The sequence below is a fragment of the Lingula anatina genome, chromosome 1 (genome assembly GCF_051362555.1).
Source record: "Lingula anatina isolate TDL-2025a chromosome 1, LinAna3.0, whole genome shotgun sequence".
In the NCBI taxonomy this organism is placed as follows: Eukaryota; Metazoa; Brachiopoda; class Lingulata; order Lingulida; family Lingulidae; genus Lingula; species Lingula anatina.
The window spans coordinates 70,296,961-70,315,711 of record NC_141767.1 but is presented as its reverse complement, the minus strand read 5'-3'; the positions used below and the strand labels follow the sequence as shown (position 1 = coordinate 70,315,711).

General features: G+C 37.5%; 1 protein-coding gene across 1 annotated transcript; it reads left to right on the top strand.

Annotated features, from left to right (window-relative positions):
• Nucleotides 1–2,454: 2,454 nt before the first annotated feature.
• LOC106173847 (BDNF/NT-3 growth factors receptor-like) lies at nt 2,455–14,983 on the top strand. The gene is made up of 12 exons (XM_087002869.1): nt 2,455–2,479; nt 3,298–3,369; nt 5,243–5,311; nt 5,669–5,823; nt 6,048–6,320; nt 7,659–7,964; nt 8,229–8,446; nt 8,656–8,932; nt 10,414–10,711; nt 11,647–11,884; nt 13,293–13,451; nt 14,175–14,983. Exons 3-12 carry the CDS (start codon nt 5,292–5,294, stop codon nt 14,367–14,369), a joined length of 2,139 nt encoding a protein of 712 aa, XP_086858995.1. The 5' UTR covers nt 2,455–2,479; nt 3,298–3,369; nt 5,243–5,291; the 3' UTR covers nt 14,370–14,983.
• The last annotated feature ends 3,768 nt before the right edge of the window (nt 14,984–18,751 follow it).

Below are 18,751 nucleotides of genomic sequence, written 5' to 3'. Positions count from 1 at the left end.
TCTTTTACTTTTTAAAATAGGGAACGGATAAGAATTGGTTTTAAGCTTTATTTGTTAAGCATAAGTGATACGACCTTTTAATTTTCAGTGATCGTCTGTACTGGGAACATGTGAAAAACAAAACAAAAAATTACGTTTTTTGATTAACATTTTTTGCTATAGAGATATAATCCCCATCCGAAGAAAACCATTGAAGAAAGACTATGTACAACTTTACGTTTTTCTTGATAAAATCTAAACTGCACCTCGATGAGAAATGACTTGATAGCGTTGGTGGCTCTTTTTATATATGTGCAATGTTGATATGATTATACTGAGGGCCAAGATACCCCTGAAGCCAAAAATGATACTGTAAGAAAAATGAGTTAATGAGTTTATAATGAAATTTAATCGGAGCAAACTTTTTAGTAAAAGATAATTTATGAAGTAAACAATCAAAGGTGAGGCTTTTCTGCATGGTGAGAGTGTTTTTAAAAAAATTGTCGGGGCTTCCTCCTTAATTGAATATTTAAGAATATGAGACGCCTGAAAAAACTAAATTGATTTGTCTTTTTTGACATTGAATATGCAATGAGTAGGTCTACTTTCACTAATCATTTACTAATACAGTCGTTTTATTCCCCATATTCATATTCCCCTATATGGTTCGGAGAACATTGTTGAGATTTCAATGGCCAAGGGATACCTTGTATTACATACATTATTGAGATATTGATCGCAAGTCGAATGATCGTTAAACGTTTTGATCGTTTTTTACATTCAGCTTGAACACACACACACATGCATACATATTGAATTGTTTGCCTATTCCATCCTTTAAACCGAATTGTCTAATGTGGACTTGAAATTTACAGCTTTGATAAGTTAAATTTTGAAAATGGTTCCCACCCAGTTTATTCAAATTTCTCCCTTGTATCCGTTCTCAAATCTTACCTAAAGTCACCACGAGTTTAATATTTCAGTTGCCTTAGGAAAATGGTTTCTACTTGTCACCACTTGTGACAGCATGGCATGAACATAATCAACGGTCAGAAGTTCATAACGCCAGCATTTTGCCACATGGGTGAACGAATTACACGCATTGAATTATATGTAAAAGCCCTAGCTTGTGAAGACAGAGATTTGAAAGGAAAATTGCTACCATCATCTCTATCTCTGATACAGCAATGCTCGTGCGTTCAAACAAAATCAAATGTAACGATCCTGGCGGGAATAGACTACACCAATAAGGTTAACACTCAGTCGGCACATTACTGGAACTCGTGCAACAAAATTACTCAATACCATTGATTTGGTTCATTGGTTTGATTGGTTTGGTTGAGTGTCATTTGTTTTTGGTATTTAAGTGACAAGTTCAAGATGGATGAGAAGTGCGAGGATATAAAATGGTCTTGGGGAACACACCTAAACATTTATTGGACATTTTGCAGAAAGCCTGCAACGTGAGAACCAGTTGCTATTGGTTCCACACTGGTACCAGCAATGAACTGACTAAAATGTTCTTGAAACGATGTCGCAACATCAAGGTATCCTGGAAATAACAAGGGAGCGCCAAAGTGGGGCATTTATTTATCAGCCACAGTCGTATTTTTCTCTAGAATCATATTTTGAAATAACACTTCTTGCTATTGCCTGATGAAAAATAATAAAGGTGTTATGAAACATATGTTTTGTTTGTCACGTTGAAATAAAAAAACATGAAGACCAGAGTTTCATGGCGGTGTTATGGCTTATACTTGTCTGAAATGAATGTAAGTGAGAGACGTCTGCATTTGTCTTAAATGCATGAAAGTGAGAGACCTCTGCCCTTCTTTTATGTCAACTGTTTCTTTGTACTGTTGTTTCTTTCAAGAGATGCCCTAAGCTCCCGCGGCGTCTGCGTGTTGTGCGAACGTAATGGCAGTGAGATTTGATCCATGCTGATCTAGTCGTGTGATGCATCATTTTAGTATTTATCTCCAATTGGAACAGGAAACCCATTGAGTTTAGATTGTTTGAAGGAAAACGCTTTTGTCTTTACTGTATAATGCCGCTGCTTGATGCGCTTTTCTGTCACACACGCGCGAGCGCACGCACATAGGCCTACACACACACTGCACACACACACACACACACACACACACACACCGCATTACTTATCTTTTATATAGTGACTTCCATTATAATACATATAATGCACAGGTATATACATGTAATATAATAATTATTTTTAAAAAACGTCAAAACTGAAATGATACAACAGTTCTAAAGACTTAAGCAGAGCAGGAACATTCAGACCAACAGATTTGATTGTTGTTCTGGATAAAATTGAGGGTCTTGTTGTAATTTGTAATATTGTTCAGAAATGTTGCATGTGTTATCCCAATTCGAGTTTAAACAATTGTCTCTCTTTCTTGAATTTCAGATACATCGCAGACCAACGAAACCTTTCTGAACTGGCGAAGAATTCCCTGTCTCTCCTTCCAAATTTGACGTTTCTGTAAGTTAGATGTAATATAGTTTGTAAGATAAGATAAGATAAGATAAGATAAGATAAGATAAGAGTTTCTTTAGCCAATTATAAAAATCGTGAATCATTTTGCTTTTGGAGCAAGTTTGATAATATAGTAATACAATAGATAAATTAAGAATTTGGTTTTGAGTTCAAATTAAAATGTGTCACTGCACTTGGATAAAAGCTGTTTAAAAAGTGTTTACTGCCTTTAAGAGTTAAAAGTCTACAATTGATTGGTAAAAACGTAAAAAGTGATGATGCAGGATGCGAACAGTCTTCCATGATGTTAACAGTTCTTCCTTCCATTATGTCTTTAAAATATCATCTACCTTGGGGAGATCCTGCCCGATAATCTTGCTTGCAGTTTTTCCTCCCAGTTGTTCCGCTATACCATATTATAATTCCGTACGCCAGGATACTTTCAATTACACACCTCTAATAAAGAATATCCATTTCCCAAACGACCAAAACATGGTAAGATACTAGACAATAACGCTGTGGCTTACATGCATGTTTGCATCACTTTTCTCGGTTAATATGACATAGTACACGAGAAAATTTTGAAAATGATATGAATGGTACGGTGAGGGGAAATGTTTTGGTTTTAACTTCGCTTGCACAACGGAGTGAAAGAAAGAGAACACATCGGGGAGGAGGGGGGCACGTGGCAGGCTCTACCCGCCTCCCTGGATTCGCCATTTTAACAAATTTTTTACTTTGTTTGTTTGGTGTTATATCAAGATACATTTCAATTACACCGAACCTCAGACCGTTAACGAAAGCTGGGGGATTTTCTTTTGTAGAAGCATTAAGAACACCGACCTAACGAAGGTACATGTGCAGGCGTTTGAGAGGAATCGACACTTAAAGAATATGTAAGTATGGATTCTCTTGAAAACTGATACATTATAAGGCAATGATTGCGTGATGAAACTGAAATCCACGATATGAACCAACCGCACTTATCTGGGTGTTCACACTATGTTCTACAAATTCATTAAATTAGCGTTACATCTTGCGCTTTAATGAATATGATAATGAGGCCCAAATTGACATTAAGGCTGTATTCCCAGAGCTTTTAGATCGATCTATCCCCGCGGGAGTCTCACTAGATTACTGTCAGATAATCCGGCTTAAATGTCCGTCCCGCCTACAAGGTGTAAGGGGGTAATTAACTTTCGTGTCCGCTCGGCTGACAGCTATTTAGCGTGAACCCCCAGGGAGTTAGGTCGATCTAAAGTAGATCGATCTAATCTCTGGAAATGGGGTCTAAGACACAAGAGAGTGAACTTTACAAATCCCTGTTTTTCAACATTGTACATCCCATCCTCATACTGTCTGTGCCCTTGACTGAGTTGCCAATTTGCACTTGGCGTGCAGCCGATAATGACAACAATACCCTTCAGTGAGATATTACAACTTATGGGAAAACGGTTTCTATATGGTCATTCAAAGCTAAACAACGGTTATTTGCATTTTCAATGCGGAGGTTTTCAGATATGCCAGATAGTGTGGCTGGGAACCACCTTTGAATTACCTACAAGAATCAATTCAGTGACTTATGGCAAGTTATCAAACCGTTTGCATTAACTCTAGAACAGTGTTTTGCTGCCCTATCTCGAGCTTTTTGCGGAAGTTTTCTCTCATTAATTTTCACTGATTTATTGACGAGATGTGATTTACACGAACGCCTGCCAGAACGCATCAATAGTGAAGGAAGCTAATGAAGGTTTGATTTCGCTTGCCTATTCGTCTTATGATTATCGATGGAAATATTTAATTTCACCCTCACACTGCTGGGCTGTATGGAGACGTATTTCTCTGGTCATGTACATGTATGCAATGATATGGAGAACCAGTTGAAGCAGGCGATCTATAGTTTTGGACTTGTTTTTATTTCTTTTTATTTATTTCTTTCTTTCTTTATATTTAGTATGCAATGCCTCTCTAGCTCCTGCGACAGTCAAGGGATATTGTCAGTTATTTTCTATATTTCCACGAGTTAGATCTACTACCTCAGTATAAAATATAAAGTAAACAATTTTGATTGCTGTTATAACACGTCTCGAGTGAAATGCCATATCTGCAAAACGTTTGTGACATTAGTTGGATACTGAATGTGCAATACTGGGTATTTAATTTTGGAAATTCTCCTGAAGCATCTTAGAATCCACAACAGATATCGACTTTTCCCTATAAAACGATTTTACATGATAATCGCCCATAGGAAATAAGGCAATTTGATTTTACGATAGTCAGAATTGAACGGGATGATGGGGAGGAAAGGGGGGGGGGTCATGGGTTTCAGGGGGGTCAAGGGGGAATCAGAGGGGTCCTAATTGCTGACTATCCATACAAAGCAATGGCATGGCCATCGCAGTTATGTTTCGACTTAAAGCAATACTTTATTAGCGTACTGAAATAAAGGTTTCAAGGTCTGCTTTTAAATCATTGCTTCTTGCAACAAGCTTATTAAATATTCGTATGGAAACAAAAATTATAAATAACCAGAGTTGATATGAGTTTACGGGTAATGACGAACTCTCTGTTTTGGCAATGTACATGTAGTATAGGCATTGAGAACTTGTTCCCAATCTGATTTCAGCTGTTTTAGAAGGGTATTTTGCTTATACATTCTCAATAACTAGTAGATAAAAAAGCGAAAATAATATCTCAAGTTCTCACCTCGAGAAATATCGATACCGTTACAGATCACACTGTAGAATGGTTTGTTAACTTTCGTTCCAGAGATCTACGACACAATAAGATAAGAGTCTTGTCATGGGAGGTCTTCGAAATGCTCAACATAACTGATCTGTAAGTTCTCGTTTTTTGGCATTTTGCCTCAAAAGAAATGCACATAATGAAACTGATAACAACTTTTAGCAGTTTCATTTTAGCAGTTTCATTATAACAAAGGATAACAACTCATCGTATGAGTTCCATATTTCACAATAAATACTTTGTAAACAAATCATAAAAATATATTAAACCAAAACGGCGGTTATCGCAATCATTCTTGAATCTGTGCTTGCCATCGGACCACGTGACCTCCATAGATGGCTACCCTCTTAACAGATTATTACAAAAATCAGTAAATAGGAATGGTTTTAGTATTGACAGCTTTACTTCATTTGAAGCAATGAGCATTGTTTTATGCATTGGCCATTCCAGCAAGGTGGACGGCAACCCGTTTAGTTGTAACTGCAGCTCAATGTGGATGCTCCTCCCACATCTTAACCATGGAATGAAGCGCGGCTCTCTCACGTGTACGGAAGAGGACGGGACCGTCACACCGTTGACAGTGGCGCTTAGGAATCAATCCTGTGGTGAGACAACAACGAAAGATTTAGACAGACAGATTTAGACAGGGGGGGGTTAATATGCTCGCAGAAATTGCATGATCGAAGCTTCTCGAAACTGATAGTTTTCAGTATTTTAAGCTACTAATCTCGTCCCAATAAAGATAATATGCAAAGTGATAATCTCTTCTCGTAACCCTCACATGGTTTGAAATGCTAGTACATCTATAACTTGCTGTCTTCTGTTTCAGTTATTCCAAACATAACATTATCATCAGACACCATATACGCCAACCAATCTGCCAACGTGACCGTCAACTGTTCCGTCACGGGTTTACAAATGCCGATGGTAGCTTGGGACCAAGATGGCTTCACATCTGCCACCACTGTGACGTCATCGCTGGACGGCACCGCGCAGACGATCAACATTTCTAACCTACAACTGGACGATTTTGGGTATCATAAATGTAAAGCTAAGAATGCGGTTGGGAAAAGTGAGAAACTGCTGAGGATAGTGATATTTTGTAAGTTCTGTGTATCACAACTTTATATGCATGTATAAATCGGAATTGGGGTGTCACTGCGGGCAAGGAGTTATAACTCCTTGCTACGGTTAATGTACCGGTACATGTAATATAGCCCATATTCTGGGTATTTAGGAAGATTTATTGGTATTTCTTGTAGAACCCGCGTTTTGATGCAAAAAGAAGGGCGGGTTCTATTAGTATGCCAGCGTGCACAAGTGGACTTAGGCCTACTTGTCAACTTTTCTTTGAGATTTTCAGGTGGAACTTCATTCCGCCATTTGACTTTGATTTTTTTCTAATTGAACGCCGCGTGCATATCACTGAAGGCATAGGCCCTTGCTAGTCATAAAGTAGAATTTAATTGAATTATGGATTTTGAGTATATAATATCTAAAGATGGATGCGTTTAATAACTAGCGTTTTGAGAGAACACTTACTAAAGTTATACTATTTTAAGGGTACTGTGTGGGTACCCTATACCAGGGTGACAGATTATATAGGGAAAATTGGAAAAATCCAGACCATAATGACTGTCTATTTATCTAGACACATATCTGTGTAAAATCAATCTGGTAGAGGGTACTGGTAGAGCCAAAAAAACTTATTTAGTTTCTTACATAGTTTCTTTTAGGATAAAGAATTAATCTTCAATGCTCACTCACTTTATTCCTTAGCATTTACACATATGGATGACGTCAAAATTGCAATTTTGATTTTGGTTTCTCAAATTTCTCCTATACCAGAGCACCCACGAACACCGGTCAGTACCTAAAAAGCCTGCCACTGATTTGGCGTAAAAGCCTTATTTCAGATTTTATCGTTAATAAAGCAAAGTAATAATAATGTTTGATGAAAATCTGTAATTAGGGGCTTGTATCTCCATGCCAAAAACATATACATCAAAACGACGGCACGAAATTGAAGCCCAAGCACTTCCCATCATCTATGCCAACTTTTGAAATCACTTGTTCAGGGATGCAGTTTCGCGCCATACCGACTGCTGCAAGTATCTCACTTCAAAATAGAAAAGTGTTAAATTTGCGATAAACGCTCCGAGCTGCCTATGTTTATGCTTAGCAACGAGAGACATAAACGCCAATATTTTATATTTCTAATGAAACATTTATCGTTTTTAATCTGTTAAAAGATAGATCTATATTGTTGAATAATTAGATACACGAAAACCCTCATCCGGTATTTTGATAATCACAAATCCTGTCAGTATCCTTAAAGCAGTATTTCCTTTCTGGTTTTTATATTTTATTGTAGCCCTTCTTTAAGAAATTTACAATAATCAACAGGGATTTTAATTTATTCGTTTGTCCATCGTTTCAGCGGCTCCAGTAATTAAGACTTTAGAACCCATGGAGTACATAATGTGGTGTATAAAGTACGTAGTTATTGGATACCCGTTACCAAGGATACGGTGGTATCGAGAAGGAGAGCGTGTAAAAAACAAGGAATTTGTTTTTGATAGTCACAATGAAGGGATCGACAAAAATGGCCACGACACCATACACGGGTGCTTAAATTTCAAAATTCCTTCACACAAACAGAATGGACAGTATACCTTGGTGGTGGAAAATGATTACGGCAGGGACACGAAAAGTGTGTACGCGGGTTTGGTCAATAATCGTCCGGGTAAGTGCTGGTATTTGACAGAGATCTATTTCATCTTTAAAGAGCGCCATTTTTAAACAGATTATACTTGAGCTTGAAAAGTTGAGCAAGAGCATTTAATCCCTATTGCGTAGGCTTATATCATATGAAAAAAAAATAATGAAAAAAAAAAACTTAGGCCTGTGTCGTATGAAAAAAAAAATGAAAAAAAAAACTGCATTTACAAAGTAAGGTAAAAAGAATCTTAAATGGCGTGTCCTCTTTTCCCCTTTGCCTTTCCAACAGCAAGCGGTCTGGGCCATCCAACCATTCGTCCAACCAGCCCGATTAATGGAACCATCGACCTCGAGAACAACCCGCCATGGCACATCCGGCAGTCTATCCTACCCACCAGGCCATCTGGCACATCAGGCCTAGAACCCACCGTACGCGGCGACACCATCAACTCTACAGCAGGGACGTCAGTGCTACAGCCAGATCTTGCCTATGTACACACAGATCGGGTACCGGTAATTTCTGTTCGTTAAGAATTGTGAAAAATTGTTTTCTATTTAATTTAAATAATGGTGTTTTTTTACGTCATATCTTCTCTTACCGCTATCAAATTTCATGACATGGATATGAAAAAAAAGGGATATTTCCGTAACAAACGTAAAATATGTTCCCCTTAAGTAGGGCCTATCACTATGGATGGTTAATTAATTAATTCCAGATATCAGTCACTATTGGGGCGGTGTGCGTGGGTGTGGTCCTATTTTTGTTAGGCTTAGTTTGGGCCGTACGGAAGGCCAACATGAAGTGCACCAATATGGAGATGAACGAATCTCAGCTAAGTTCCACTGGGTCCCGTCACCCCCTGACTCGGTATTACTACGAGGAGTCTGGCGCCCAAAAGATTACGTCACAGGAGCTGCTGCCATTTAACAGTCTCCATGTTGTGGAGAATCCTAATTACACAAGAAAGGCTAATTTGCGAAGCAAGTCAGAAGGTAAAAGGACTTTTGCAGTTAGATGGCTATATATGTAGATGTTGACTTCTTTTGTTTACTGAAGAGCTTACAATCTAATAAACAAAAGAATCTTGTGGAACAAGTTCTTCAGTAAACAATTAGTCAACATCTAGTCATCTAGCTGCCAGTGGGTAATTAAACAAGTGTTTACGATTGTAATGTCTCATAGAGTTTGTGTATTTTCCGTTCTAATTAAGGTGATACTCGTACTTTGCCCTCTTAAAACCGACCGGTTAGAGGCCCCACCAACACCAATTATATAGGGTAAGTTGAGCCAGATGACTGGTAGCCAATTTAATCACTGGTTGAGAATGAAGCCATTCAGAGTAGAAGATTCGAGGATCTTCTGATCCACGAATCAAATATGGCGGACCCTACATGAAAGAAGACCTGACTTTTCCGCTGATGGTCTCCCCGCCTCTACACGCGCCACTGAACGGATTAAATCACAGCTCAGAGGTTTAATTGTTAGACCCCCGCAAGGACGGCGTGTGTGGAGGCGGGGAGACCATTAGCGGATTAGTTGGCTTTGCTTTCATGCATGTAGGGTCCGCCATATTTGATGCGTGGGTCTGTAGATCCTCGGATCTTCTATTCTGAATGGCCACAATGTTACCGTCTGTGTGGGTAAACCACAAAAGGACCTCTATTCAAAAGAAGTCCTTGGTAAAATGAAAGACAACCAAATGTGGAAATATGTAGTAATCCTCTAAGAAAAAAAATTTTGTAGGAAAAATTCTAAAAAATTCGGGTTTAAAGGCATACAATTCGCGTTACACCTTAATATGGACCATTAAATATTTGACTTGAATGAGGAACCTCAAATAATAAGCTTACGTGTCAAAAGGGAGAACTATTTCGTCTGCCACAAATGGCCAATATCAGTATTGTTCCCTTTTTAAAGTCGGGCTGGAATTGCCCAAATATTGCCTTAATTTGTGCATTTGTTGACTTCAACCGTTTTGAATGAGCCCTCTTGTTTTTCAAAGTGCTCAAAACCAACATCAAAGGCAAACTGTAGGAAACCGTCAAGACAAAGGATTTGTTGCATAAAGTTGGGCAATGGAAAATTGATTGATTGTTTTCCGTTAACCTTAGTGTCAGACATGCTGATAGCTCCAGTGCGTGTGTGATCTCTTTATCTGTGAACGATTTAAAACTGTAGAAACATGGGAACCGTGCATATGCCTACAACATATATCTGGATGATATTACTGAAATAAAAGTACTCACAATCAGTACTTGTACCTGATACTACATGTATAAACGTTTGGTGCAACGAAATATACTGGATATAACACTAAGAAAAATTAATGTGGCATAGGGTAGTTTCATGAATGTTAATACGCAACCGGAGAAAAAGATAAAATTATATATATATATTGTACCCCTTGTTAAATATCGCTTGTTCCGTCTTTTAGATTTATTCACTATATTTGGGAAATATATTCCATTTTCAGACATACGTCACATTGCTCGAGACAAAATTTCTTACGTCCGTGACTTGGGGGAAGGAGCGTTTGGTTGGGTATTCCTTGGGGTTTGGGAGGAGGACGAGGACCCCATGATGGTCGCGGTAAAAACATTGAAAGAGTCCGCCATCGATGACGCAAGGCGGAACTTTGAACGTGAAGCAGAATTGCTCACGAACTTGTATCATGAAAATATCGTGACGTTCTACGGCGTGTGTACTCAAGGTGAGCCGCTATTGATGGTGTTTGAATACATGGAAAACGGGGATCTTAATAATTACCTCAGGTAAGATACAGTCCAGGGTTCAACATATATGTACATTGTTCTCAAAAAACGTGGAAGAATAATAAGCTTTTATTACTCCCTTCACAGTAGCTGGTTTTCCACGATCGCTACTCTTCCGATGTTTTGTCTGAAAGAAGGCAAGATTCAGTGATTGTTTAAAACATTGTAATTTCATGTCACGACTGCCTTTTATACAAGAACTACCTAGAAAAGTATCAATGCTGGTTAATTTTCTCTGAAATTAATTAAGACTCAAGAGACTGGGTTTCTGATGAGAAATACATATGTAATAACTCGCAGAACCTTCACTGGGAAAAAATCGCCTTACTTTATATATAAAAACATTAAATATGTTTATTTTCCGAGATCTTGCAAACCTTGTGGGGCTTTTTTCAGATTGTTGTATTTCAGATATTTTACGGTGCGCTCACGCGCGTGTGCGTGTGCATACAAGTACATGTACTAATATATATACCTATTTATGGAGACAGTAACGTTAATTTCGTTCAAGGATCCTCTGAGTAAAAGAGACTATCAGTGCATGTAAAATATACATTAACGGAAAGAACAATGTGTATTTTTTCCATTTCTCATTCAGGCTATTTATAAACATGGTGCGCAATTGTGTGTGCAAAAAATACAAGACATATCTGATAATTAGATGCAGAGATAAATATGCAAGGATATCACTTACATGAATACCAAAAATAATTGTAAACTTACTGTGAAAAAAACCAGCTTTATATGTTTTAAGCATGGACCTAATGATTAGGGCCATGTTTTAAAACATGATATAAGACTGGTCTGAATTTATCTTTTGGCATCATATGCTTGTTACATGGTCACATTTTTCCTGTATGATATATATTAAAATATGGAATCAAATATGACCCATTACTCGCTATTGTTAAGTAATGTGATTGCCTTTATCACAGATCTCACGGGCCCGATGCCGCTTTCTTATGCCGGCGGGAACAACCATTCAAACAACTAACTATCCCCCAGCTACTGAGCATATCCCGGCAGATCTCGGCGGGGGCGGATTACCTGGCCTCACAGCGGTTTGTCCACAGGGACTTGGCCACCAGGAATTGTCTGGTAGGCGAGGGGATGGCGGTTAAGATTGGAGACTTTGGGATGTCTCGGGACCTCTACAGTACTGACTACTACATGGTGAGTTTGCGAGATATAAGGACGTTAGGAATAGCACAAGCGTTCCGATATCACAGGAACGAACACACACAAAAAATATGGGACGCAGCAAGAAATCGGACGCTGAAACTAGCATCATTAGTCACCGAGGGTCGAATCGACCGTGGCAGACAGACAGACAGGCATTCCGATATACTCGTTCTTTAATATTGAGACGAAAGGTGGTCAAGACTGACAGAGAATGCACATTTTTGCAAATATTTCATTGGTGGTTCAAATTTTCAACATTTTGATACTCCGTATTACTCCTTTTGTTGAGATTAATAATAATAATAATAATCAATTTGAACAAATATTATTATATGTAAAATCTTCTCCATCCTGAACTCCATATTAAACATACACATCTTCCACACAAACTAAGCAAAATAATATTGGTTGTAAGAGATTTTCCCAATCAAGGCCACTTTTATTAGATACATGTAACCCCACTAATGAATTTTCTGGAAAAATAAATTTCACATACACAGCTGCTTCCTGGCATCCGGCTATTGAGTCAGAGCAGTTTTGTCAAGTGAATAATTTACGAATTAAAGCTAAGGTGAATGTGTAATTGTAGGCACGAACACCGACCATATTTCTCCAGTCCAGTGGCGGACTTAGAAGGGGGTCAGGGGGATCCCGACCTTCCCCCCCTTCGGTGTCTGAAAAATATATCATACCAATATTCCTCTCTTGAAATTAGAGTTTTGACTAGCTAAATCATAGCTCTAAACCGTCACTGTTTTCTCTCCACATTACCAAAAAATTTTCAGGGCAATTGAGCAGGCCCCAAACCCAAGACCACTATGGTTGGCTTTGCATCCGAGGCCTGTCGTACTGGACCCCCCCCCCTCCCCCTCAAATAATCCTGGATCCGCCCCTGCAATCAACTTTTGCAGTGTGACGATACACAGACGGTAACTACCCAGACGGTCTACATAGGTTTGGTACACAACAATACATAACTCAATCACTTCACAGCTCATTTATACTTGGCGTGGGTGGACTGGTTATTTGATAGTCTATTTTGTCGCCTACTCGTCGATTTTACCATTATTGTCTAACACGCAGTGCTCTGATCCGATTTGGTTCTGTTGTTGATTAGGGTAACCTCTGTGACATTAAAGACACTGATAAAACAATTGAAGGCATTTATTAGGGAATTTGTTTTTTTTTTCTTTTGGTTGTTTTCCAAGAATCCCTAAGATCGACTAGTCTCTAAAAGTACGAATTTGTGAATATGTAGGCCTAGGCATTGCGACATGTGGATAAGCGCCAAGGTATAAACATAAAGATCAAATAGAGTAAATAAAATAGGCACAGCGTTATGTTAGCTTACATGATGATGTCTCGGCTTGTTTATTTCAACTATAATGTGTATTTTCAGGTAGGAGGACAGGCCATGCTCCCTGTACGGTGGATGCCACCGGAAAGCGTGCTCTACCGGAAGTTTACAATAGAATCTGACGTGTGGAGTTTTGGCGTCGTTTTGTGGGAGGTGTTTACCTGCGGCAAGCAGCCCTGGTATGAATTATCAAACCACGAGGTAGGCCTATGTATGGTTGTTTCTAAAATGTGTGTAGCAATACTGCAATGGCCTCGGTTTCATAAAAATAGACTTTACACGTGTCTATGGTTTCATAAAAATAGACTTAACACGTGTCTATTTTGCCAAATAAGATACTGACCTACAGTGATTGCAAACTAATAAAAAGAAGTGTTTTTCATTTGATAAGGCTGAGTGGATTGTACTATTTGAGGCAAAGTATTCCAAGATATCAACATGTATAATGAATGAATGGCAGAACGATCATGTTAATAACAGACAGTGAGATTAAAAACATTTCCTTACTGATTTCTTACTGATTGAACCTCAACATCAGTCTTGACATTTGACTAAAAACAGAATTTTCTTTACAAAGAATGATAGTTTCTTTATAAAGAATGCCAGGACTTCTTACTATGGGCAGTTGTAAATACGGTTGTTTGTTATTATTATTATTATTATTATTAATTCTCATAACCATACGGTCAAAGGTCATTTTTGTTTTGTTTTAAATAATGTCCCCAATACAAATCAATTCATGTTCCCCTTAGCTCTGATCTTTTCGGTAAACTGTGTGACCACTTCTGCAATGAATAAAAGCAGTATATGAAACAGTCAAATAATAGGCCTAAGTGTTCGAGATGATTATCTGCTACAGGGAGTTCAATGTCAATCAGTTTTAATATTCAGCTCTTAGCAAACTTTCCTTTTTTTACTTTGCAGGTTATCTCTCATATTCAAAACGGGGATCTTTTAGATTCTCCGAAGAACTGCCCTGAAGAAGTGTACAAAATCATGTTAGGATGCTGGAAGATTGCACCGCAGGAGCGACTAACAATGAGGGAAATTTATGAACGACTTGTGTTATTGCATGAGACAGCACAGGAGATTGATACGTGTGCGTTTTTAGATATTTGAATACAACACGACACGTATTCCGAAAGGATATTATATCTGTTATTTCATCTACATGAAGTGATTGTGTCGTTGATATGTGCAGTATTACTTGACCATAAGTGGCTTTGATGGAATCTGACACTGATCACTTCATACTGAAATACATTTAATAACCCTTGGTTGGAAATCCATTATTTGGAAGAAGACCCAGATCTGGACAATCTCTTCGTAGCATGAAAATTGCTTGTAGAAATTGAATTGGGTAAACGCTTTCAACGACGATAGTTTAGATACAGCTGAGTTTTATGCTGAGAAAGTATTCCCACATTTTTTGATAAAACGAGACACATTTTAGATATATGCTTTCATCATATAAGTAACTGTTATATAGAGATGTACATACTTAAATACAAATGATATAAAAATCTTCAATGCCTGAGTAAATATTAACACATTGCAAGGATAGACATGTTTTACATCGTCATTGTGGAACTTTTTTACAGTATTGGCCATGTGGTCATCTAGAAAGCAAAAGACGACTGACATAAGGTTACTAATATAGGCCTACTACATTTAAAAGTGCAAAACACGCAATTTTTGGTAATCAATGACACCGAGCTAGACAAAATGCAACATTCTAACTAAAATGACGTCCATATTTGAAGCAAAGCATAAGTTTTTGTAAGATCTGTCACCTGACGATTAGCAGATGATTTGTGCCTATATCAACTCAAAATTTGGAGTGAACGTTTAATTTCAAAGCAAATCTCAATAATCCAACATGCTTTCGTTTCAAAGGAAAATTCCAAAGGGATTTCACAACCTTTCTTATGTACACTAAGCTGCTTTTGACCTTTAGAAAGATTGAAGATTTAGCGTATAACAAGAATTCTGGTTAGGTATTTTCTCTAAGCTTCGAATATCTTCCAAACATTGCACTTTTTATATACAGATACTTCCAGTATGTATATATTCTGATTGGTCTGTGTCCGCGTCGTCGATGTCGCTGTCCGACACATGACGTTCGCCCCATTACTGTCAAACCTTTTTTTTACTTTAAATTTACTTAGTGGTTTTGCTTGGTAAAGAGGCAGGTGGCTTTCTAAAATCAGCATGATCGGTTAACATTAACGGTTATTATTATTATTTTTTTTATTTTATTTTATTTTTTTTTGTTTATTGATTGATTGATTGATTTTTATTTATAAGTATTATTTATTTATTTATTTATTTATTTTTATTATTATTATTATTTTATTTTTTTTTTTTTTGAAATTTTCATTTTTCACACATTAGCATTTTCATTGGCTTTTATATCCCACGGAACTGAATCACTTCCTAGTTTTTCAGTGTTTATGTTACCTGTAGTACATAATGTAAGAGGAGGGTAAGAGTGATTATGCTGTTTTAAAACATTATGTAACAGTGCATCAAAATTGGCCAAAACATTATTTTGTGCACCGTTTTCTGCGTATAACCTGAGCATTTGACAGCTTTACTGCCTTGTTTCCTGCATGACGCCTGTATATTTTGCAATCTTTGCTATCTAGTCTTCATCTTAAGTAACAATAAAAAGGTTTGGGCAATAAATTCTGACATGGAGTACTGCGGTATCTTTCACGGATGTCCCAAAACCGGATAAAATAAGCTTTTCATTATCATTATTCCCCGGTGTTCTATTTATCTCCCGATATATCCCAGAAGAAGCATAGAATTATATCAGGGCTTCTTCGTGAGCCCAATGGGATACCCTAATATTGAAAACCATAATGCAGTGGAGTAAAATCCTCTGCCATGTATAAGTGGTAGATCTAAAGCGTAGAGTTGTACATCTAAGGACTATATATGTTCTTTTAAAATACTAATAGCAACTGTTATTCAGAAACTAGAGATAAGATATTCCTATCACAACTGGAGTCTACCACTCCATCATTGAATCCCGATAAACATTGGACGTTCCTTAACAAACTCACGCGTGCAATATAAAAAAAATGGAGTCAAATAATGCCATAGGCACGTACACATGTGAAATATTACGTGCACGAATATGAATCAATATTTGATAATTTTAGTGTCCCACATGAAAAAGTTCCTGTCGAAATTTCACTCTCCTGGAATTATGGAGGATGAAAAGAATAATTCATCGTCTAACCCCAAAAAAGAACATACATTACTGTCAAAAATGGTGAATTTTTAGCTGCGGAGGATTTTACTCACTTTGAAAATTCGATCAGCACTGGTTATGTTCTTTAATTTATTGCCTACAAGTATAACGATGTAAAATACATGATAATCTTCTGTTATAGAGCGATTGTTATTTTGCGCGCTTTTAGTTTGTCACTAAATATTGTTTTGTATATAAGGAAAAAAATGCTGCATGCTGACAGTAAAAGACGCACTATTTTTTATTCGTGGTGCAAAAATTATTTCAGAAGTATAAATTATACATAAAAGCACTGTAAATGTTTCAGTCGACAACAAAAAACATATTCTTCCAAACAAACTACTCTGCACAATCAAAAACACAGCAACCTCCGGATAGCCAACCCCTTTTTCTATTAACTGAATTAAATATGCACTTTTCGTGTTGAAAACCAGACAATTGAAACGTGACCTGCATGTTGCCTGCAGAAAGAACATTCCGCTCGGAAATAATTTGTCAGATATGTCGGCAAGGCAGAATTGTATTGATTTCTTACTGGAGGGTAATCAGAAGGTTATGGACAGTTTTGGCACCTCGGCGAATGTCTGATGATGACCCTATGCTATTCATGAGCAATAATCAATGTCTAAATATTGTCAACTTCACAAACGGTAGTCTATAAAATGCCAAAATGTCTAAAACTCAATATTTGTCTAGAGAAAGAATCTTAAGAGATCAAAACCATTAGAGTCTCCAATAACGCTATTATCAACATTTTGTGATCATTGACCTTATGGGAGTCAACATGAACCACGTAACTGTACCATTATTGAGTCCCAAATCCCAGAACTAGCCAAGCCAATTGTTCTGAGGCTTTGATGCTAACAATCGGTGTATCATGGAACCTTAATACATGTACTTTACATGTGACTGTTACTGGTTTTAATACTTAACCTTATCTCTGTTCCACAAGTCCTAACAATTCCTAAATCTTTCAATTCCTATCTCCCTTTTTAACAAATAAAGGGATTTGTACTTTACGTGTGACTGTTACTTGTTTTAATATTTATTTAGATGTCTGTTTCCTGCTGAGTAGCATTTATATTTGTCGTCTACACTGTATGAACTAGCCCTGAAAACATTCTGAAAAGGTCACACAACCATATTCATTAAACTTGGTTGTTTTGACATCCTTGATCGACTTTTCCCGTTTTACAAGTAAATAAGGCAGTTGTCATACACAAGACGGAAACAATATGCGGAAAATCAAACCCTGCTGCCACATTTCAAAAACCTCGGCCATTTTTTTTTCACAAATATGCATTATACAGTATATATACACACCATACACACGCATAGAGCGTGGTGTTTTATCAGCAAACATGTCTCAGAGGGTGTTCCCAGTTGAGCTGCGAGATACTAACTGCATTTTTTAGGGGGGGAGGAGGGGTGAAGGTACAAAATTGAGTGAGGTAATTTTATTCAATTTTGAAGCGAACTACAGAGCCCTCTGAGGGGGAAAATTTCTGTTAACAATATCTCATTATACACCCATACAAAACATAGAGGAGCTAATAATGTCACAGGCAAGCTCTTAAAAATATATGGATTAAAAAAAACGTTTGATAATTTAAGGGTTTGACATGGCGAGTTACTATCAAGATGTCACTCTCCAGGAACCACGGAGAATAAAAAATAATTCATCGTCTGTCTCAAAAAATGGAACATACGTTACTGTCACAATTCGAAAACTTTCAGCTGCGGAAACGTTTTACTTACTTTTAAATTTGATCAGCACTGGTTTTGTTCTTTGATTTATTGCCTGCAGGTATAACGTTGTACAGAGCCATTATAAAAAATGCAGCTAGCTGACAGTACAAAAAGCAATATCTTATATTATTAGTGCAGAAATTTTGTCAGAAATGTAAACCTAAAAATAAAAATACAAGAACAGAAACTCCTGTTGCCTGTTACGTTTTAGTTTTGACACAAAGCCCCTTAGGAAGTCCATTTGACTTGTGCCTTACCCAAATTAAGATGTCGGCAGGTGGACAGCAGATGATGGCTATAAATTGGCTGCAGTTGAAAGGAAGCATAGTCATAGGTGATTGCGTTGGTTGGCCACTTTGAATGTACTATGCTATGTACTCACGATCCGAACAGTTTGATGCAGCAGCGGAACTCGGAACTTCTATCATCCGTATCATGGAGTGAGGGCGCTTTGAATCATCTGATTAACGCAAAAGACAGAGAAAACTTA